The 24,442-nt window shown below is 35.8% G+C and overlaps 1 protein-coding gene across 1 annotated transcript in view; it reads right to left on the bottom strand.

Annotated features, from left to right (window-relative positions):
• Window positions 1–24,442, bottom strand: part of LOC150094225 (NADP-dependent malic enzyme-like) — a 46,702-nt gene that overhangs the window by 5,733 nt on the left and 16,527 nt on the right. Inside the window, exons 2-12 of the mRNA XM_090412321.1 lie at window positions 21,400–21,558; window positions 14,828–14,952; window positions 12,566–12,641; window positions 12,291–12,452; window positions 9,968–10,071; window positions 7,758–7,867; window positions 4,810–4,907; window positions 3,092–3,205; window positions 2,880–2,991; window positions 2,495–2,637; window positions 2,172–2,342 (exon numbers count right to left, since the gene is read on the bottom strand). Of these exons, the coding sequence (XP_090268447.1) occupies window positions 2,172–2,342; window positions 2,495–2,637; window positions 2,880–2,991; window positions 3,092–3,205; window positions 4,810–4,907; window positions 7,758–7,867; window positions 9,968–10,071; window positions 12,291–12,452; window positions 12,566–12,641; window positions 14,828–14,952; window positions 21,400–21,558 (1,374 nt within the window). The remainder of the gene's footprint in view (window positions 1–2,171; window positions 2,343–2,494; window positions 2,638–2,879; window positions 2,992–3,091; window positions 3,206–4,809; window positions 4,908–7,757; window positions 7,868–9,967; window positions 10,072–12,290; window positions 12,453–12,565; window positions 12,642–14,827; window positions 14,953–21,399; window positions 21,559–24,442) is intronic.

Below are 24,442 nucleotides of genomic sequence, written 5' to 3'. Positions count from 1 at the left end.
AGTACGTAGTACAATCTCGGGCAACTCGCAGCAAAGGTGGTAAAGTTCTGATTGCTATTCTTGGTATTTTCCATAATGTAAAAACACATTTCCTAGGAAATGTATGCTGTTATTGCATTATGGTGGGAGGTCACTACCCAGGCCGGTTTCAGCCTTTTTTTGAGGCTTCATCAGTGAGTAGCTAGACCAAATAGATACCAAAGGGTATAGCGAAAAGAACTTATATACTCTGTTATACGAGTTGTCAAACAGGTGCAACCATTAAGTTACTTAAATATAAAGAGCCAATAGGCTTCATTTCGGCGATATTCATTTCGGTTTTAAAACAATGTGGAATTTAGGATTTAATATCTCCTTAATTTAAATAGAGTTGGAAGAGTTTGAATATACAAGCCATCACTATTTTGCCTCTCTCCGTTTGCAATTGTCCTAACATAGTGAGCTGTGGAAAAACACCTCTTGTTGTCATCTTTTGGAAAATCATTTTCAGTGGGAGGAGACGGTGGACCACGTTGTACAATTTGTGTTATGTTGCGTTGTTCAAAATTTTGGGGCTTGTTGGTGGATCATCAATAGTAAATAGTTCACCTTCCTCTGGTGTCTCAGTTTTAGGATATTCAATACTCATTGTTTGACCAAACGCGTCATGTTCTCCGCTTCCTTTGAGTATTTCAGAACTCTCATTATTAATTAATGTTGAAGCCGAAAAACTGTTTGTAGTTATTTCAGAACTCCTGTTATCAACTGATATATCTGAACAAATATGAGTTCAACTTCATAAATTTAAACAGTGAATTTCTTTGACGTTCCTCAGCCGCTTCTTTTTCTTGTTTTCGCTTTCGTTTTTCATGCCCACTTGGGTATATTCTTCCATAATGATCTCTCTCACAACTAGTCCTACTCTAAAATTAACTACGATAGATTTAATTATAAAATAAGTTAAAACAATTACCTACCTAATAAATAAAATATATCTAAAATAGATAATATTAGAAAATAAATAAATCTAATATTGATTGAAAACTGCTATTGAAGAAAAATTCTGATGTCGGATAATCCACAACCAGTTTACAAAATATATTTTTTATGAAGTTTTGCAAGTAATGTCACAAAAAATTGCCATGACAGTACGTGTATATACTTACTTGTTCATAAAATTATAAACTAAAATAAAAAAACTCCTTAAAATGATTAAAAACACCTGTTTTAAGCACTTTTCCCTATATAACACTATTGTACGATATTGCTATATATCTTAGAGTAGTTTCAAATACTACCGCTCTAGCGCCACGATCTATTTCACTTACTATAACAACAATAGTTGGTTGTAAAATTATATACATATATTTTTTATATAATAATTACAATATTAATTTATATCATAATTAAAAAAATAATTGATTTTCTTTTTTCAATTTTTTTGCGTTTTTTGGAGCCCTTGTGGCACCGCACAGTTTGCACACCCATGAATACGGCCTTGCTCTGACTAAATAATGAATACATAAGCATGCATAAAGGTCATCTTAGTGAAGATGTAACAAAGGACCTTCAATAGAAATTCTTCTTCTGCTTCCTAATGTGCCAGAATCGCATAAAAAAAAAAAAACTAAGTTATTGACACATCGATTGAGCTAAGAAGGTCCCAAGAAAATCCTCTTAACTTAATAATACGACGAAAAAAAACTCAAGCTGTTTCTTTCACTGTGAAAAACTGATAATTCTCTGCTAATTATTATTTGCTTTAATCAATGCTGATCACGTTTTAAATTTTGTTGGTGATATTAGAATAACTTCCAGATTCCCAGCTTATCTAACCTCTGCGTAATAGCAAACAGATTGAATCTTTAGGAACTGTGTCAGGATGATCGAGATGAACTAAGAATTCAGAACATTTCAGTCACAGAAGAAAACTACACACTGGAGAAAGTGTTTAATGTTTCAGAAAGTTGAGTCACACATCTTAATTTATAGAATGACAAAGACTCGAAAAACTCTAATATGGATCATTAACGTAAATACAGTTCTAAAATAAACACATCAGACGAGACGTGCAATTATAAAGTAGTTTAAAGCGTGTCATAGTAAATGAAGTCATGATTATGACAAAGCCAAGTACTGTAATTGATCACCAATTACTCTCATTACAAGTTATTAGGACTAAAATTACTTACTTTGGCAGCCACCAGGAAGACTTCGTCGTTGATATGATGAACACCACATGCAATGACTGCAAGAGCGACACCTGGAAAGATGTATGCATTATTTCCTTGTCCTGGATAATACGTTTTGTCATTTATCGTTACCGGAAGAAAAGGACTCCCGCTGGCAAATACACATCGGCCCTGAAAAAACATCGGCATTTTACTTACTGCCTGAGATATGAACTCTCCATTTCTATAAAAAAAAATATCGAACAAAGTTGACAAGAAATGTCATGAAAATGTGAGCATTAAAGACTATTTTGAATGCTCCACACGATTCCAATTCAGCCTACCTCAGTGAATGTGTACGCTTGTTCTGCAGTGCATTCCGCTTTGTCTGTGGGATTACTCAAAGCAAAAATGACGGGTCTTTCACTGCATGCAGCCATAGACTGTAGGACCTGTTCGGTAAACACGCCCCCTTGTGCTGAAACTCCTGAAAAGGATATTTTTTTTTTTTTTAAATCACATATGTAACTGCAAACAATAGCAATTAAAAATAAATGCTTAGTAAATCATATAAGCAGTATTTACAAAGTGTTATTAGCATTTAGGAATAATTTATGCATAAATTTTATATTTTAAACAATGAATTTGATTAAAATGCAAAAACTTCTTTACGTGGTCATAATCCCCCTTTTGAACCACCTTGAATATTAATATGGATATAAGGATTACCTATCAGAACTGTGGGTTTGACTGCTTTCACAATTTCCTCGAGATCTGTAATGTGCTTAAAATCTTTGGCATACACAGCCTTGTGTGGCGTTATACCACCTGTAGACCTATCCTGGAAAAGTAAAAACAATTTAATTTTTTTAATTAAATAAAATCTTCAAAAGGAAGAGTACCTCCCTTCCCAATATTTTAGGCCTCAGTTCCGAACGTACCTTGACAATTAGCCCTTTTGAATCCACCATCCAAATCCTACGGGCAGCATCTTTTCTCTGGCATCCTTCTTGTTCCATCGCCATTACTAAGAGATCGGCTGTACCAAGAGCTGCCTACAAGGTATACAATCACATCTCATTAAAAAAAAAAAGACAAGACTTGGTTGCAGTTTGAATGAATAGTTACAATTTGAGAAATTTTGTTCACAAACAACTCAGTTATTTAAAGGAAATTACGTATGTTTACGTGAAGGGAAAAACTGTTGCACAGTTATTTCAAGACTTACACAATAAGTAGTTACAAGGTCTTTTTCCTATTTTGAAACCGCATATTTGAAGAATGGAACCAAGACGCTGTCATTCTCAAGTCATTTAGTGAATACCCTGCTATAAAAAAAAAAAGATATAGGGACACGACATACCCTTAATTAGATCAGCGTTTCCCCAACCGTCGGTACCATCTGTGGATACTTTAAAATTACACAGGAGTATAACACTTATATAATTTTGCCGGTCCGCCGTGTAGTTTGGACTGAGAGACATTGAATTAGTGATAATATCACAGACGTTCCGCATGGAGAAAACACTTAAGTACTGCTGATATGCTAGAAAACATTACTTAAGTTGTCTGCAAATCTCGAGAGATCTGATGTGTATTTTTGGACAGGCACAAATGCAAGAGACGCTTGTGCAAAAGCTACATGTTTCATTTGTGTGAAAAACACGGGTGTATTCGTCTAATCACCGACATAGAAGAGAAAAGACCCACAATGGAGTGAACTAGGAGAGAGGGAGTCGAAAAAAAATGGAGCATGCGACCAATGTAAACGTTGCCGTAATAAATTTTGTTTTCATGACTATATTTGTGTTTCCCATGTCTGAATCGACGAAAGAAAGCAAATCTGAGTTGAAACACAGAAATCGTAGATGTATACAGGCCTGTTTGCACATCGAACTGTTATTTAATTTTTTTTTTTTTTTTTTTTTTTAATAAGATACACCGTTCCTCCTTGAGCTGAAAAGTTAGATTAATAAAGGAACTCATTTTGAAATAAAATTTAGTTTGTTATCAAATAATTTTTCGCTGCATACAGATCGAGTATGTATGTGTAATTTATTTATCATTTTCAAATATAAACAGTTGAATTAGTTGCTGAAATTTTCTCTCTCAGCTGCATTTTATATCTGATATTCCAAAGTTTCTTAAACTTCTTTGAGACTGCTGAATCCTACGAAAAATATTTATTTTTCGCACTCTTAATAAATCCAAACCAGTCGGATTTCTTTGAAGCATTGTCTTATAAGATAGAACATTTTATCCTCCGACTTTCATAAAGCTGTATCGGTTAAACACATTTACAGAGCATCCCCATTCTCAGCAGAAATTTTCCAATAACACTTGACGAGTTATCGCAACAGACCATTTTAGTTGCGAGTTGGCGTAAGTAGCATATTGAAGAAGTACAACGAATAATAAAAGTATTTGCATTCGTTTCTGAAGAAAGACATTTCTTGGTATTCAGTTATTTCAGCTTTAGGTTATATTGTCGATCCCGAATATCCCTTCATAGAACATATTTTATAAAATATGTATTATATAATTTTTCCCTTCTATCAAAGCCACTTGTTATTCTGTCAACAATCAGACATTTTTTCACACACTGAAATTCAAAAAGCTATTTTATAACTAATTACTGTAAATTCGATTAAGTACTTACCTCTCCTGCACCTTGGAAGAGGAAGGTATTGTGAGAGAGTTTCTTCCCGGTAAGTTTAAGGCTCGCCAAGATGCCAGCAACTGCTACTGATGCCGTACCTTTTTATTTGTAAAAAAAAAAAAAAAAAAAAAAAAAAACCATGTAGAAACATGAATATTAAATGACATTGGTGGTCATTTAAACACATTTACAGATTGTGTGTGGAGGGCGATGGCCATTCAACGGTTTGGCTTTGCAAGTGTGTTGAGTTAAAGAACCTGGTCTGTATTCGTCGTAATGGGTTTTTCAAAACAGATTATTGTTCAAGAAACTTATTTTGTCTTACTGTAAGATTTGTGGTCAGTCATTTCAATAGCGGAAAAGCGTTTCAATTTGCAGAGGAGATGAAATTATTCTTAAACGCTGTAATGAAAGACGAAACATTCTCCAAACCAGGGGGATTATCTCGCTCCTCAGTGAAATAATTCCGATGTTTTTTTTTTTTTTGTTTGTTTGTTTCTTTTTCACCAGTTTCCTCAATATTTCATTTCTCAGTGAAATATTGAGGAAACTTGCGGAAAAAGTTAACTCCCAAATAATTATTTGTGTCGCCATAAACTTTTTCAACAGTTGCAATATCGCATATAAATATATATAATGAGAGAGAGAGAGAGACAAAGGAAGAGAATGAATTAAATAATTGTTACAGATTGTAACTGTAGGTTTGTTAAATAGTATGAACTGATGCGCAAACGATTACGTGTGTAATTATTAATAATTTATTATATTCAACGAAGTGAGTAAGGATAGTTATTACAGTATATAAGTAATTAGGATAATACTCGGAATATGCTGGCAGGATTTATTAGATTTTGAATGACACTTAATAACCATAGTAGCATGTTCACCGCTTAGGTAATTAGTTATATGCTTATTATGATAATAAGCATACAACATATAATTTTGTTAAACATTCTGGTATTTTTTTATATATGGGGAGTAATGAAAGGAAAAGAGAAAGTAACTGAGTTGTCAGCATGCACAAGACGATTCTACTCCACCAACTTTCAATCCACCAACTACAGCGAACCACATCATCTACACCAACGCCATCTACTGCCCACCACCAATAGTATTTTCACAAACATCCATGCACACGGCGGTTCAACCTCCACTGGTAACCAACCAGAGATAGCTGGCTCAAGGCTATCACTAATTAAGAGTGCAGCTTGATTAGTGATAGACGATTCAAGAGAGAGGGCTCAACGAGTGCCGCCATCTCGTGGTCCTTAACGCAATATATTTAATGTCTGAAATAATATGGATTCTACGGTCGATTTTCTTGAGTTTATGGAACGAAAAACCCGAGTTTCCGGGAGGGAAAAAAACCCGCTTGCCCGTGCCAGAGATCGACTAACTCGGGAACTGGTCGAAAAAGGCTTAGAAAAATTTCCTCTAATCGCAGACTAGATTCGAAAGCAAGTCTTCCTTCGTGCGGTCAAGCGCTGTGGTGTGCAACGCCACACAGGCTCATATTTAAAAAGGAATTTCTTAATTCGTAGTTTTCATGCCATTTTCGCTCTGAATGGAATTACGTCTCTTGTGGAACTGAAGTAATACTAATAAAACCCTGTGGGTGTGGGGGGTTTGTCTCAGCTGTTCAACAAGACTGTTACGGGGAAATAAAAGCTCACACGGTGAATATTTTGGAATTCTCAGTTGATTCCTGTACTAAGAAATCCGCCTCTACATATTGCAAGTGCTCACGAAACAGGGTTATAACTTAACTGGAAACATCCAACTAAATACAGGAACTTGAAAGTATTTTTAATTGAAGGCGAGTTAGCCGCCGGTCTTATACGGAGATGAAAAAAGTTTTCTTCCCACAAAACCACCACTCAACTTGCCGGAGAACTCGCGCAGTTCATGGAGCATCAGTCTTGTTGCTTCGGTCGTCATGCCAACCAAACGAAACCAAAGTCTGTTGCACTATTATATAGTTAACGATATAGTTTTTGCACCGTTGACTTAAGCATGATTCCAAAACTGAAAATATTGACGAACCTCCTTGCGAAAGGTAATGGATTTATCTTGAATCATATCCAGAGAAATTTTCGTCATGTTGTACATACCAGCAGACACAGATGCTGTTTTGTTCTGTACAGAATAAATCGGGAGATTTAATCTTTCTAAAAATTATTAATCAAACTGAATGCAGTTGTTTCAACCCATTTTTAAATCATTAAATTTAATATTAAACTAACAGCCACGATGAAGACGATTGGAAATTATTACAAAACCTTGAGACACTCCATCACTTGATCCGATACTCGACAACACTCTTGCCATTTTATTATTATTTTTTAACCTGCCTATTTCACCCACACAGGATGGTAATCGCAATAAGCGGTGAATAAGTAGCAGACTAACTGGAAAAGTTATTCAATAGTTTTCCAATTGGTCAAGAGATGGCGCGACTGTGGAACGTTTTACATTTTGATTCATAGGAGAAAAAATGAGCTGAACGTGATTTTTGCAAATTTGAAAAGTTGAATATTCTCATTCTGAATACCTATCATATTCGTGCGAAAAGTCCTTTTAGACGTAATAAGACACGTGCAGATTTTCATTGCCATCATATCGTAATTAACTGCACCGGTTCGTTTCTGAGGTTATCTTCTCTTGTTGGACTCGAATATTAGAACAGTTCGATTTAAGTTTGTTTTTTTTTAACTGATTCACGGAGACCAGTTTGATTATCGGAAGTTTGTTCTCCGACATCCTGGAAAACAAACGCTGAAGAAGACGCACTTGACAGATAACAGGTGGCATCACGGTCTTTTCTTTAACTTTGCAACAGTACCAATCAAGCAACCTCTCTCGTAGTATCTGTCGATGAACTTTATGTAACGAAATCTTAAAAACATTTTTTTAAATATTAAAATAATAGTTGAAGACAAATATCCTACCTTGAATATCATCATTGAATGTGCAGTAGTGAGTTTTGTATTTCTCCAGAAGCCTGAAAGCATTTTGATTACCAAAATCTTCAAACTGAATAAGACACGACCTTCCATACCTGCAGTTAAATAAATATATAGCAACAGCACAGCCTATTGAATTTTTGAGCATAGCTATTTTAATATCTCACAAGATATAAAAATAAATAAAATAATAAAAAAAATAAAGATATCCCGTGTCCTATCTTTATTTTCTTTTTCTCCTACTATATATAGATGGATGTTTGGGTATATGTGAAGGAAAGGTGATATTGGGAACGTAACATAGGTGTCTCGAAGGTTACGTAGAGGAGCCAAAGATCATTAGTCTAAATTATACTAATACAGCATTACACGGAGGTTGCCTGCATTATTGAGTTTAATCAATTGGCATCGACTATTAATGGACCATGAAGCTGGAGAGGATCAGAATGGGCCAAGGAACATAAATTGGATTGGTGTTTTCCCTTATTTCCTATTATAAGTTTTATCATTTTTTTTCTCAAAGTAAGGCACCTATATATGTCATATCAACCCTATACATGAGATCTCAAAACTTAGAACAATGCTGGGTGTATGGGTGGCTGAGAGAAAGAAAAGACATCAGCCCAAAAAGAGAAACGTGATCTTGAATGGACGATATGAGTTATCAAAGGGTAAAGCGAGGTCCTTCTTACAAAAAAATAAGACAAGACTGTATTGGGAGTGTCATCGTATTGGAAAATGACAAGAAGGTCAGTGTTTTAAGACCGGTTATGGTAGATCTTGAAGTTTGGATCATTTTGAGCACCTACAAGTTCTTCTGAAGAAGAATAGAGTGCATCAGCAAAACTGTGATAGGGTATGAAGTTAGTGAGAGAAGATTCTTTCTCTGGTAAACCACACCCATCATGACACACAGGAAACTGACGACCCATTTGCAAAGGGCTGAAGACAGATCATAAAGTGGTAAGCCTCTACGACACGCCGAAAAAAATGCTGAACAGAAGACAGAATTGATGTCTTAGGATCATTTGGTGATAAATTTCAAGGATCGGCCTTGAAAATGCGTCTTGATCTGCAATCATCTGGTGGTAGGTATTACCTATCCTCTGATGAAATATCAGTGACTGATATTTCATCAGATTTGCGCCAAGAAAGAACTTTTGAAAAGGCACATCTTCACAATGCGAGACAACTTGTTACTCCTAGGAGGAGAAAATTATTCAGAAATAAGGCTTCTAAAAAGACAAAAGGAGAAACACTTTAACACCCAGGCGGACCTTAATTAATTATAGTAAAAAAAGACTGAAAAATGCATGACAGTAAAGCACTGGCTAGGGTTTACTATTCTATTATTATTATCGAAGGAAAATTATTTGTTGCCTTCCGTACGTAGAAATAAAGCATAAAATAGCATTTAATCTGAAACTGCAGAGATCATTGTAATTAAAATTTCTTAATTCCGCTCCACGCAACTAATACGGTGTGTTCTAGTTCTTTGAAGTGAATGTTTGACAGGATGTTACAATATCCCGGAATAGAGGAATTTCATTTGTTTGGAGCTATCTTATGCAGCGGATGAAGATTACTTTCAGCTCTCTTTGTACGTGATAAGTATATAACAAGTGCCAAGCTAGGTTTCAGTTTGTTTACATTGTACGGACAATGTCCGTAGAAGTCGAAGCAGGCGAGGAAAGCCCGTTGATTTTTTTTTTTTTTTAATTTCCTTCATGAAATTAAATTTTAAAAATATTTTAATCTTCTACAAACATTTACGGTTCTTCCTGACATCTACTGATGTGTCTACAGCAGTGCCCTCTTTTACGTAATTCTAAAAACGACTAGTTTATGAAATACCGCAAGCAATTTTTTCATGCCTAATTTTACGCTGTGTGCAGAAGCATTGTACCGATATCAATCCATCCTAATTATTCCCCCCCCCCCTTGTACTAGAATTCTTTCGAAAAGTATCTTACTTCGGTAAGCACGTGCCATTCAAATTTGTGCATTGCATTATCTTGCTTTGGTTGGGTGGTTGTAAATTTCTTCAACAAAGAAATTTTTTTTCTTTGTTGAAGAAAAAGGGAATGCAAAATAAATTCAACAAAAGGAAAATAAGTTAGTTTATTTAAAAAAGAAATTTGAGACTCAAGTATCATAAAAGTGCTGCTATTATAATAACCTAATTCAATATTTACCTTTTGACTACAGCTTCCATGAATTCATCAATGAGATCGTCATATTCAGCCCCTTTCGTTCTCTTTTGTTGAAGACCAATATAATATGGATCCGAGATAAGTTTCTAAAAGAAAAAGTTTATAGCGTTGTATACCTGTGCAATTGATTAGCCGGTGCATTCATATATAAATTATTATATATTAAAAGACAATCTCATGGATGAATCTGTTTTGTTGATATTTGAGTAAACGTGATCATAATAACGCGAAAAGACACCAAATGCAACATCGGATGTCTTAGCTAAAGTCAGTTCACGTATCTTCCTTCCCCTCTGCTTCCTAGCCATATTATTAGGATGCCATTACCTTTTTAATAATAGTTGAGTTCGTGACTGGTTATCCCTCTGGTGGCAGAACAGATATCTCTAAACAAGTTGCAGTTGAGATTTTAACCGTTTACTGAAAAGAGTGCAAGTTTAATATCATTCGTTTATCTCTGGAATCATTGGCTCTGTTACGGCCTCCAAGAAAACGGATGGCCTTTTTTTTTTTTTTTTATAATGATTTCTTCGCTATTTCGCCATATCAAACGAAAAGCATTAATTCTGTTATCTGACCTCAACAATTAAAGCCAATACAGTCGTTACCATGGAGATGCCGTGGCCTATCAAAATAGTGGCAAAGCGATCATTGTTATTTGTTTAATAGGCGAGTTTCATGCATCGCTTGACACTGTTTGCAAGGTCGACCGCATGCGGAGACTGGCAATCAAGGGTGGGGAAGGGGAAGACTGTGCAGATATCCAGTAAAGGTCAACATAATAGCGCATGCACGTACAAGGTCAAAAAAATGGACATTTAAAGAAACTGATGGAAGGAACAAAGAGACTGGAGAGAACGTTGTCCTTGGGATTTCCAGACGAACGGGTGGCGTACCACTCACTCACAACGAAGAGTCGTTTGCTTAATCCTTGAGAATTTTCTTAGGAAAATTTTCGGAGATATTCTTTCCCTATTGGACGGTAGCGTGATTATAATTGAGCTCCCAGAAATCTGTTTTTGGGTCTCCTTGAGTGTTTTCATTAAACTGGCGGAGCTATCAGATTGCTGTATTTTTCTTTGATGCCCCCCCCCCCTCAAAACCAGAGGAAGGGAAATGAATAAGTAGCAAATAGCCAAAGAAGTTTTTCTTTCCTTTTCTATCATTTTCCTTCAGAAACAGTCTAATTTTAGGTGTTTATAAATGACGGTGGTCGAATTTTTCTTCCCAGAAGTGCGAGTTTATCATTCAGCAAAGCAAGCAAACAAACCAGCCAAAAATGAATATACAGTTAAGAGACTTAATACAATAGCTTCATAGCCCTAGTTGTTTACATTGCAATTCCCAACCTTAACCAGTGGCGCACTCAAGATTTAATCCTGGGGAGGGCGAGTTGAATAGACGATTTGAGAACAGACACTATGCATTGCACACGACCTATGAACTGAGCATCTGCAGTGATCGCCAATACATGATACCCGTGATCTCCTCTGGCCCAGCTCGGGAAAACGCAGTAGCACTCGGACCACCCGAACACAACCTCGTTCGCCTTGCGTTCACAGCGGCCGTGATTCCCGAGAGCTATAGGGTATTCCCACCTTATGTCACCGCTAATTCATAAATAGTATAGAAATAGAAGACATGACACAACATAAATAAAAAAAAATGAATTTTAATTAGGAAAAGATTTTTGGAAAATTTTCTAGGGTATTTTTCCTTTTTCTTTTTTTGGGAGGTCCGGGCCCCCCCTGGGTGCGTCAATGACCTTGGCAACCTTCCTTCTATAACAGATTATAAGACAGATATCCAAGTTCCATCTAACTCATCTTTAATCTGCCGGACATCAATGATACATTATAGATTTTTAATGACCTTTTGCATCTAGGACTGATTAAAAATATAGATAAGATGTTCGTTTAATGCTATAGGATAGTTCATATAATTCTTGAGCGATATTGATTTCTGAGTGAGACGTCATTTCTTACACGTTTGTTTGGCTTAAAAAATTTAAATGATGAAAAGGATTTAACTGAGAGATTGACAAAGGCAGATCGATATGCAATGCTGAAAAAGTAGAGCCAACAAACAATGGAGGTCGCTCCTAATGGAATCGAAGGTAACCCCTGCTCATCTGATGCGTAGATAAAAAAAAAAAAAAAAAAAAAAAAAAAAAAAAAAAAAAAGTTCTCATTACAGTAGTTTGTGAATTTCAGTGAATGACTTTGTGTCATCTTACACGCAGATGGCTGCAAACGTCATTTATAATAATGTTTTTAGTGTGAATGGCAGACCTATGTTAGCTTACCTCGTTGTTAGTTCCCACATCTATGGTGATAGGCAAAGTCAAGGCAGGCGGGACTCCAGCTAAAGCGGTGTAAAGAGCTAGTTTACCCACTGGAATTCCCATTCCATTAGCTCCTAAATCTCCTAATCCGAGGATTCGCTCTCCGTCCGTCACCACAATTGCCTATTGAGGAAAATTCAATTCAGTATTCATCGCACAATTACACAAGATGTTTTTATTTACCCTACCAATTACTGTAATAAGCAATGGGAAAAAAAAAAAAAAGAATTTCCTACCTTCACCTCCTTTTCTGGCCAATTACTCAGAATATCGCTGATGTGCCCAGCATCATGGACATTAATGTACAGACCTCTAAAGGAAATAAACAAAAATAAAAATAAAAAATTGTATTTTATTATTTTTTCTCAACACTGTATATCTTGTAATGGTACAGCAAAAGTAAATGATGCATGTAAAGAAGATGCTGGCTTCTAATTTTAACGAAATCTTGATAATAAATATTCTCCAGTACTTTTAATGCACCTTATGTTGAAATAGAGCAATAAAAGAGCAATATATGTTAAAGAAACGAACTGCATACAATCCAGTGGACCTTCCTTTGGTGCTGATCCACTTGCCATCCTTCTAGACATACTCTACTAGTTTGTGGTAATATGAACTATTCTCCCTTCAACATGATGACCAGACCAGTGTGAAACCAAGTACAGTTTGCACGTTGGTCAGAGCCGCACCTTATGTTCCAGGTCGTTGGTGTTTTGCTGGGTTCATATCGGTTTATTTCAATACCATTTTCCTCAAATTGTGTTGCAACGATGCTTCTAGTATGACATGTATTATCGCATTGCAAAAAACCATTAGTAAGTTACGTAAAATTGTAAAGCCTACAAAGTATTGTATGAAGCACATACCTAGTGTGGATCCTACGATGCTGGTGGGACTCCAGCTTGTGTTACATATTCAGACCAGAGATAGTACATTTCTCCCCACTCCAACTCTTTTTCCGACAACATCTACAGTTTTAAAATTAACTCTACGTTAACACATGTGGTAACACAGAGTATTATATGTATCTAATCCTGGATGGAATTTAAGATCTTTTCGATTATTGTCATTAATTGAGTATCCACAGGAAAGAAAGCCCTTTCTCGTTGGATATTTTAGAAAATAAACATTACAAAAAGATCATCATCTCATCTCATCCGATTGGTAGCGGGTTGAGTCCACTAAGAAAAAAGGTTCTCCACTTATCGCGATCTTTAGCCATCTCAATCATGACTCCATAGCTGGGTAGATGTGAATGTTCTTTCAGCAACTTTATCCAAGTACTTCTTGGTCTGCCTCTAGGTCTTTTTCTTCCGATATACCATTCAGAACTAAATATGGGAGTCTATGAGGGGCCATTCTCTGAATATGACCAAACCATCTCAGTTGATGCTTAATGATTGTGTCTGTTATATTATCTGGGAAGTCTAAATCTGTTCTGACTCGATCATTAGTCTTGTGTTGCATCCAGTGGGTGTTATTAATTTTTCTGAAGCATTTCATTTCAAATGCTTGAAGTTTCTTGATTGGTTGTTGAGTTAATCTCCAGGCTTCTGAAGCATAAGTAGCCGTTGGAATAATAATTGTTTTATATAATTTTAGACTGGTTGGGATTTTTTATTTTTCCATATTTTGTTTAGTTTATTCATGTTGGTCCAACCTGGGTTTAGCCTGTGTTTTACTGTTTCCATATTGTTGAGGTTACTAGATATAAGACTGCCAAGATAAACATATTTATTAACTTGTTCCAGCAGGTGATTTTCAAGATTTATAGAAATATTTTCTTCTTTTCTACCTATCTTCATTATTTTTATTTTATGAAGATTTATTTTCATACCATAAGTTTTACAAGAGTCATTTAAAATATTAATAATGATATCATCGGCGTATTTTATGTGATTAATGTTGATATCATTGATTTTTACACCTGGTTCATCGGCTATGGATTTACAGACTTCTTCTGGGAAGAGTATAAAGAGTTGAAGTGAGAGAGGACATCACTGCATTACACCTTTCTCAACTCTGAAATTCTCGGTTTTAATGTTGTTTGTTTTAACAAAAGCTTTGGTGTCTCCATAATAATTTGTAATAAATGTTAAAATATCAGAATCCATTATTACGTTTTTTAGGATAGTAATCAATTTGTTTCTATTAACTGAATCAAAGGCGTGCTTAAAATCTATAAGACAACAGTATATGGGCAGGTTGTATTCCCAATATTTTTCTGCTATATTATTAATGGTGAAGATATGGTCTATAGGGGATCTACAGAAAGCTATTGTAACACAATTATGATATTTTATATACTAATACTAAACAATATAAAAAGAAAATGCTAAGCAATTTTTGCAATGGAGCAGTCTCTTTTTTAAGAAAGTACTTTAAAGTACTAATACTAAACGTTTCTTTTTAAAGTTAAATCATTTTCGTAAAGGAACGTCGTTTCTTGTTAACACAGAATACTATGAATTAGAATGAATAGATGAAAACCTTACCTTGGCCTTCTGAAGGTTAGTCCATAATTTATACATGCTAATCCCACTGTTGGGGTATAAACAATTGGCATCAACCTGTCGGTATGTTCGCAGAGAACGTTGTAGAACAATCTCTCGTTACTATCCTGGAAATATACCAGTACAAATATATTACTTTGACATACGAATAGCAATATTGTTAGTTGAGTGTTCAATACTCAAATTCTGCGTCGAAAAAACAAAGACATAACCAGACAGAATTTAAGAAAGCATTTATATTAAATCTAGTCTCATTTCTAAAGTAGTAAATATGAGTTGGTCAGATACATCTTAATTATTCGAATATCCAGTGTGGTGGATATTCGAATATTCACCACACTACCCCCCCCCCCTCAAAAAAAAAAGTAGTCCAAGAGCTATATATCCTGTTAATTTATTATGACATTAAACATAAGCTCTTTATATATACAGTACATACACGAAACGTTATAAAACACACACGAGAAGTTGCAAATTCTACAGAAAATCAGTCCTGTATGGAGTAAGTGGTTAACAAAAAACCTATTGATACGTTTTCTTGAACATTGCATGTGAGGAATAGGGAGAAATAGGAAACCAAACATCCCATGTTCACGGGGTTCCTAATTTTGTCTTTTTATTTATGAGATAAATCAAAAGTGCCCACAATAATTAATTTCCACACCCTCTAACGATTCCTCTGTACTCGACTCTTCTATGCTGCCACTTTTTTTTTTTTTTAAATCTTTCTGACAAGTTAGAACACGATTGCAGTGACTGTTTCTTTAGGTTCTACCGAGAATGTGAAACTTAATTATTTTTCTTGAATAGCTGAGCTACAATTAGGAAATCAAAGATGGGAATATTTATTCGGCTACCAGTTTATCAAGCGAAGGAGGAAGATTGCAGTGAACCGTGACAATTACTCATTGAAGAATGATAGCCGCACCGTATAATCTTCAGGAAGTAAAATTAATTGGCTTAGACGAATGAGGGTCGAATTTTTGTAAAGGATGACCGAGGCTACCTTGAGCCGGATGTTATTTGCGACAGCCTCTCTTCAGAGGATGCATCCGGCTGTCTACATCTGGTGCAGTCAGATCCTCACATAGAGTGTATTTAATTTACAATTTACAAGAAGAGAAGGGTGCGTCTTTCCTTCCCCTTTTCTACTCATTACTGTCCTATCGAGCCTGCCGATGTTAGCTCGATAAGGGAAAAAAATGGCCAGTGTTCGGAAGCAAAAAATAAAAGATGGACTGTTTTTTTTTTTTTTTTTTTTTAAATTTCGAAATTGATAAAGAAAAAAAAAGAGTGGCACAGGATCCAAAATACCAAGTCGATCTGTGAAACTGTTCCCCCGTAACAAAAAATGATTGGTTCTTAAAAGTCCCAAATTAAGTCGAGTAAAAAAGGTATGTAGAGTGTCATTCGTTTTGCGATGCCTAATATTTCGAACACCTTATTGAAGCAAATATTGCTTTCTTTTGGTGTTGCCTTCTGTGAACATCTCGATTCTAACCCTAGTTCTTGCTGAACTCACCAGATCCATTGAATGATATCGTAATTAAGTACTTTTTGGGATTTTACAATTGTATACATAGAAAGAACCCATTTACTGTGAATTTTACTGACATACTACTTCAATGAATACTTTCAATTCAATAATAGAAATTTTACGAGAAAACTAACGAACAGGAAAATTTAATGAGATACTTTTGAGAAACATTTTCCTTTTTTTTTTTTTTTTTTTTTTCTTCGTATGATTAAAACTTTAAAAGTGCAAATAAAACTGATACTGTTGAAAAAAAAGTGCTTTATGTTCCAGTATTCTGTTCCATCCTAACCTCTTCGGGGATAGAACTTATATAAATGTACTGCTAAGAAAACTTGAATTACCTGCAGCATACTCATAAAAGTAACGTAGCGCCACTTGGATGTCACACTACTCAAAACTATCAAGTTTGCGCCAACCATGCACGTACAGCTGAACAGCAGCCTCGTTGTTGTGCATGCGTTTAAGTAGAGGTATGAGTAACCTAAATCTTATATCATGCATTCTTTCATCATCGCACTGAGTGAATTCTAAGACCAAGCTCCCTTTCAATAGTAAGTAGCCTTACTGCGTATATATTTCATCCTGATGATCTCTCATATGCTGGACGAAATGGTGATGTTTAATAAACAAATATATCATGCAGAATCCTTATCCGCTTTTTTTTAAATATTTTATTCTTTATTGTTTTAATTCAAGGCGAAGAAACGGATGAAATTAGCTAATAACCTAGACGAATGCATTTAGTAATAAATTATAGAATATTATAAGTATATCATTTTAATAGTCTTCTACAGTTATCGTGAATTCTATAAAAACAAATGATTCAACTTTTTCATCAATGAGCTCACAAATAAAAAGTTTTATATCAACTCGCATAAGAATGGAATTTACTGTAGTTTTATTTCTTGTTTGCTTGTCAGATAAGTTCGTTAATTGAGGGATTATTAATGAGATCGTACTTCCACCTAGTCTGTGTGGATTGGACTGACCTACTTAAGACAATAAACTTGATCATATTCAATGAGCCGTCCTTCTCCTCAGAATGCGTATAAAATAACCTGGAGCAGCGACTCCCTCTCTTTGTTTCACTTTTTGCTTTTTATCCATTGCAGATCACTAGAAAGTCTATAGGGAAGCTTATCTATAATGGTTCTGCTTCAGTTAATTTTGTAGACTACAATTTTTGAAATAATTAATCGAGGAAAAGAGTGAGCAAATAAGATTAACATGATTTATATTAGCTCTAGAGAAGGAATTTTGACTTTGAGCAAGATGGTCTGTCATGCTCGCTAAATAGGATGTTTATAATATCGTTCTTTCTCAACAGCACGGCATGAACAAGTTTTTTTTTTTGCATGCCTGATATTTAGTGCCATTTCAAACACTTCATTTTTTCCCCCTGGTAAACATTGAGCCAATAACTTGCTTCGTTTTCTTCTGTTTAGTTAAATTCGCAGCACTTAAGAAAAGTAGGACTGATTAGAATTACTGCAGAGGGAACTAATGCCATGAGGCAAGCGTGTGTGGCTCCCGTCTATGAAAGGTTTTTGCAAACCCAATAAGTTGGACGGTGGTCTCACACCGGACGATGAACTCCATCTCTCACTTAAAGACATTCACAAACTTCCATGCCCATGGCAGGATGCAACTGCAGCCTGTCGTTTCGAGAGCGGATATGCTAACCACTCGGCAAGGCAAGCCGATGTCCGTTAACTGTATTCTGTGCACAGTTCTTCGCAAATCACCACCACGGTACAGTCAGCGGCAATGACAGAAAGAGAGCTTAATTTCTTAGAATAGCACTAGAGGATCATTGATAAGGGCTTTTCAACTAAAGGTTGGAAGTCATAAGTGAAAGCTTTGACCTCCAACTTATGACTTTCAACTGGCCTTATAGCCGTAATAGTTTTTGGGGTAATCTAAAATAACAATTTTTTGAGAAGATAAACATCTTTACCACTTCTGTATGAAAGTAGCTAATTCGCCTTCAGATGGAAAGTGTCATTGCAAAATTTCATCGCATTCAATAACCATTTTGAATCAGGCATTCCAATCGAAAGACAAATGCCGGTCTTAATAAAGGTAGCACACTATTTGAATTATCATGCTTTTATTACACTGTGCAGTGTCTTGTAGAATCATCTAATAGGAAACGAACTAAATGATGCGAAATTTTGTAATGAATTTGAAAAATCAGCAAAGTTTTATACTAAGTACAGTTATTTTAAAGAGGACCAGGAACATCTTAAACGATTTCAACGCCTCAAAACAAAACAGACACGATAAAACTTCTAGACTGTTCAGGTCAACAACTATCACTACTGTTGAATGCTTCATATGGAAATTGCCAGACTATACTCAAACATGTAAGCTGGATCAGGTTTTGAATTACTGCAGAAGCACTGGTCCTTGAGCCCGCGGATACGAGGAAAGTGTCCCACTTTCCTCGTATTTTCTGAAAACCCGAAGGTTTAACCCGTCGTGTTTGGTACATGATTCTCATCCTAACCACAGAGCAGGAAACAAAGAATGTTGAAGGGGCCGTGAAATGGTGAGACACTTAAGTATGAGTTCAAACACTGCCAACTGTAGCGGAATGCTATTCGAGAGGTCCCCGCCCCCCCCAACAAAAAAAGATTAAAGGCAACAAAGCGACTCGAAATTGTTTGAGATCTTCACAAGGCGTGTGGGATGTGTGAGTTACTGATATAATTGGAGAGATTTTGAATTTCCATACTATCAAAACAATCCCATTTTGTTGTAATCGTCCTCACAATTTACACCTGAATGATCCTTCCACATAAGGAACTTTACCGTACTTTTCTTCCTTCCTTTCTCGGAAAACAGGATGCAATGACGTCAGTTAACACAAGCTGAAACTCCGCCCTTTCTTCCACTGCTTTCTCAGATTAATTTTCGCTTTTAGCATTCGGGAATTTCCCCACAGGAAACTATAATAGGTTGTCTGGACTAATAGATGGGAATTCCAATCCTTAAGGTCATGGCCAGTACAAGAACACGCGAAGCTTGTGACTTTGAAGTAGTCATTTAATGAGATATTTGAGTTTCATTTCTCTTGCTCTCTCAATAACTTTCACTCTTTCCAATCTATGCAATACTTAAGTGATATTTCACAACACTTTGGGAAATAATGAGAACAAACTGAATAAATTTCAGGCACGGCTTCGAATGTAAACACAATCTTTAATCTTTCATTTTCTGCTTATGTACTTGTAAGAGAATATTAAGCTCGTTTCCTGAAAGTAATAAAACCATGTTTTTTAACCAGAACCTCTGACGTAGTCGGTAGCAACTTGGTCAGAAAGACAAGTTTGAATCCTGTTAAGGACCAAGTAACAAAGCTGCTTTTCAACTAAAAGGTAACAAGATTTATGCTTCCTGAAAATTCCTTCACATAAAAGACAATCATAGCATTAATCAGGTTTATGAAAAAGCCAAATTACTTGGTCGTAACAATCCATGGCATTTAATATTCGTTATGAGGTCGAACTTTTCCAACAGCTTCCTTTGTACTATCATTTCTGTACAATACATTTGTAGTGCCACAGACAGTGACGATGCCTTTGTTGAAAAAAACAGATTAATCTGAATTCCATCTGGCAAACAAGGAATAGAGGTCCTTGAAATGAAGATCCATTAGTAGTCCCCACAATCCTCTCACAAACGTAAAATCCCTTGTCTCTTAACATTGCTATCCCTGTTTCCATCCACCAACCGACCACCTACACGAAAAGATTGAAGGAAAAGTTTAGCTTTGCTGGTGTGCTCAGCCATAATTTCGAAATGAACAATTCACCTGCCATTCGGGGATATTTTCTAGAATTTATAATTCAATCCATTCTCGGCTCAAAGAACACATATCTTCTGCTGACCAGAAGACAAGAAATGCAACTCTGCAGAGCTTATCAAGAACAAAATTGCTCTCCCCATTGGCTGGAATTGCGAATTATATCTGATGCAACCAGTAACATTAGCCAAAACAGCTGTACAATAATGAGTCATTGGGGCCGTGTTCGATAGAATAAAATGGCTTTAACACTGTTATTATCGGGCAGCATTATTTCGAAAGTGATTTCGCATGGTTTTGTGCGAAATCATTTATTTTTTTGAGAGGGCCTTTTGATATGTATGGTTCGCTTAAATGATTGGTAGAATGAGATATTAAACGCGTTTAAGTCGTCTATTCATGATGTACTGCTTTCGGCATAAGAATGCCGAACAGGTTTTAGATAGTATGTTAAAGTAAATGATGACAAGGTTACCTTGATTACCCCACCCAAGTGAGAAATGTGTCGCATGGCTAACGTAGGAAAATATTCGGTCCCTACCTTTTTTTTTTTTTTTCTTTAATATACAAAATTATCGAAATTGCTTCCCACTCTTCCCTTTTCTCCGGAAGCTATAAAAACAGCGATCTGTGGGGACCGTATGAGATGATATAAATCACTTACCCTCTTTAGTTCCATCCCTAAATGTTAATTGTAGTTTTTGTGACTTCCTTAAACATGAGATGAATATGAATTCTTTTTTGACGCTTGTCTCCATTAAATTTCAGACGAACGTGGTGTTAATAGGGAGGAATAAATTTGTGGTAAGGGAATTCACATTCTGCATGACTCTGCCTCAAGGAGGAAATAGCCGAGTACACACGTACACTGATTTCATGCGTGTGACGTCACTAGAAAACGGCTTTGCACGTCGATAATTGTTTATTGCTATTTCACCATTACCAAAGCATCTTCTGAGTTAACCAGTGGTTTTTTCTTCTTGAATTATCTACCTAACAGTAGCTTTTGACCAGGAAAAAAAAAAGGCCGTTAAACTCGCTGCTTGGGCTAAACATATCCTAAGGGGAAAGTCCAGTAAAGAAGGTCAAGGCTGAGAGTTTGAACGAGTTCATATCTCCCTTGGAACAGGAATGTAGTGAGTTGAAGAAAGTTGTCGTAATGTTAGTGTAGACGTAGCGAAATATGTGACAGAGAAAAATATACGTTACCTGGAGTTCTCGGAGAAAAAGATATCGACTGAGATCATCTTCGTATCTATTAAGATTTTCTAACACCGCTTTCACCTGTAACCCCGGACTTCGTACGACGGGAGGAAGAAGTCCACGAAGACCTAGAACTTCCCTTTCCCTATTTGTAAAAGCCAAACCCTGAAAATCAAGAAGAAATAAATGAATGTCATTAAATGCTATTCATTACTGAAACTGTAGTAAGCATCTACAGTGGTAACTCGATAACACTCAAAAATAAATAAAACAATACTTACAAAGTCAGCTGGTGTTTAAAATCGAATTAAAGCATAATTTGTAGTGCAAGTAGATTAATTACATAAGCAGCATGTACAAGATATTTGCTTACTTTTTATTTATAATTTTCCGACAGATTAGTGATATTTCATCCTAGTTTCTAGAAATTAAGACACAAACAGGTGCCATCAATATGACGCTAATGACATGTTTGATAACATACCGTCAGCATCTTTGCCGTTAACTGTCAGTGACGATATATTTTGAAGGTATTTTTTTTAGCTTGTTTTTCTAATCACGTGCGTGTATTTCGCAAAACTGACACGTTCTTCCATTCCTTTTCCATCGTAAGTTTTTAATTATTGCTATACACTACTATGCCATAATATGATCAGCGTTGTGACAAGCATTTAAGTCGTTGCAATGATAGTTATTTGTTGTTAAAAATGCTTGTATAGTCATTTCTTTGGAGTAATTCTATATCATTTCTATATAATTTTATATTGAGAGCAATTTAAAAATGATTACACAAATTAATTTCAAGTTTTAAAATGTGATTATTGAATTTAATGTGTTGTATGGCAGTTGTAGAAAAACTAGTTAAGCAAGAGAATTAAATATAAATGAATAAAAATAAATGGGTACGTTTTTTGGTAAGTGTCTCTACACTCCAGCCAACAAACTGTGGCGTAAATAACTAAATTTAGGAGCAGGAATGTTGCTCTTCTTCACCCAACTTATTTGGAGGCCTGAAGTAGCTTGACAAATACAACTCTTCTGACACAGGATTGCTTTGGTACTGAATGCGAGTTCTTACTGTTTTCTGCCTATTCTCTGAAGGACCAACAAAGTTCGAAACAGCTGTCGGGCCAGTGAAGCCTTTATCTAACTCACTAATAAAAGGCGAATATAGACGCCTGAGCAGCGGCCGTGTTCTTTTAAGTAGCGTAAGCTACGGCCATTCCAATGCTGAGGATTGTATTCTCATTAGCTCTCTGATCAAAATTTCGAAACTTTATACTGCTGAGCAAGGATTTTTCCGACCGGAAATTCTAGTTTTCCCACAAAGCAGGAAATCGGCGAGAAGAATATGTATACAATTAACAGACATAATACACTGAAGCTACTTCGCCAGTAATTCCAAAAATCATAGGTTAAGATTGCTGAACATACAAAATTGATATCAGTAAGAAAAGCATCATGCCATATAACTAGAACTTGACAGGCGTTAGCGAGCTGGGGAAGCAGTCCTACAATTCTCTTAAATCAGTATACACAAATTGTAGGGTTTGTGTACTAACCGTTGTCTAATTCCATACATAAAAATACTGTAATTTATTCAGGAGAAGATTGCCACTCTTCTTAAGGCGGATTAGACAACATGGTGCTAGGGTATTTTGATACTTTTTTAATCTACTTCTTACCTAAAGTAGCCCCTATTAAAGCTTTAAAATTTAAATTAGTCTGATTGCTCAAACAATTAGATTGATTTAATTCCTTTCAGTGAACTCTTTCCTACAGAACAAATTTCCTGAATAATTCTGAAATCGTCATTTGCATTTATTTAAGCTAAAATGTCAACGATCTCCTGTATAATCAACCCTCAGCTCACGTGTAACATTGTACTTCAGGATTTTACCTTCGTAAATAGCAAATACTGATGTGTCATTATTTCAGGGCTATCGGTGATTATCTAGGGATTTTCTGTCAACCATGGGGAAGTTGTGAAAATATCTAACATATTCCGTATAGTCAAGACGGTTGGTTTATCTTTCTTAATAAGGATTGAGGACGTATGTGTGAGGAGAGAAATGGAGCAATATCTCATAATCAGAGCCTGAAATCAAGTGTTAACTGACTCAGAATTTTTTTGTTTTCTTTTTTATTAGACAGAAATTCAACAACGCGTAACTTGTTTCTGTTGCTTAATAAGAGAACGTATAACAAATAAAATCTTCCTTTTTGTGTTAGGCTCAATGGACTGTCACGGCCAAGTAAGTTACTTGACTTCTTAGAAACCTGCTTACAGCTTGTGATCGGAGACAATGAAGAGAGGATTAACTACCCTATGTATGTAAATTGCGTATGTTCTGACCGGTTTGTCTGTTTGTAAGATGAAAAATCCGGGTTTCCAGGAGGGAAAATCACCTGGGACTCGAACCCAGGTCTTTCCAACCGAAGGGTGCTGTCGATACCAGATATGAATGCTGTTTGAATAAAAGCTTCACTCATTAAATCAAGGAATACGAAACAATTTAATGTGAAAATTATAAACTTCTCTCTCTCATAATATATACATATCACCTGGGATAGACAGAGAGAGATCGTTCAGAGTTTTTGGAGAGAAGTATCCCCTCTCGCACCTTAACAGTACCTCTTCCAGGAAGTAGTTCTTGTATAAAATAAAGCGGTTAACAGCAATGACGGTTGAAATTCAAGCTTGATCTGGTCGTCCACCTTATTCCCACTGAAGATTTAAAAATAGATTGAATGGCTGCGATAAAGTAAATTAATACGAACAGCAGTATGTAAATAGTACTAACACCGTCAGTAGCCGCTTGACAACCTGGACTCAGGAATTGCTGCTCAGTTTTAACGTTGGCGTAATACTAAACTCTCGCAATCTTTCTTTCTGTGTAGGTTTTTTTCTCAAGTAGATCACAAGCGGTTAAAGCATAGGGGATATGAACGGTAGAAGCAATTCTACCGTTTATGTCACCTATCTTATTAAATTGCGTCATACTTGAGCGATTTATTACTTTTGTATTTATTACAATGCCGTGTTGCG

The sequence above is a fragment of the Typopeltis vanoorti genome, chromosome 22 (genome assembly GCF_054136105.1).
Source record: "Typopeltis vanoorti isolate ZY-2024b chromosome 22, IOZ_Tvanoo_1.0, whole genome shotgun sequence".
Taxonomy (NCBI): domain Eukaryota; kingdom Metazoa; phylum Arthropoda; class Arachnida; order Uropygi; family Thelyphonidae; genus Typopeltis; species Typopeltis vanoorti.
Note: the sequence above shows the minus strand (reverse complement) of the source record. Positions and strands in the feature narration are given on the sequence as shown.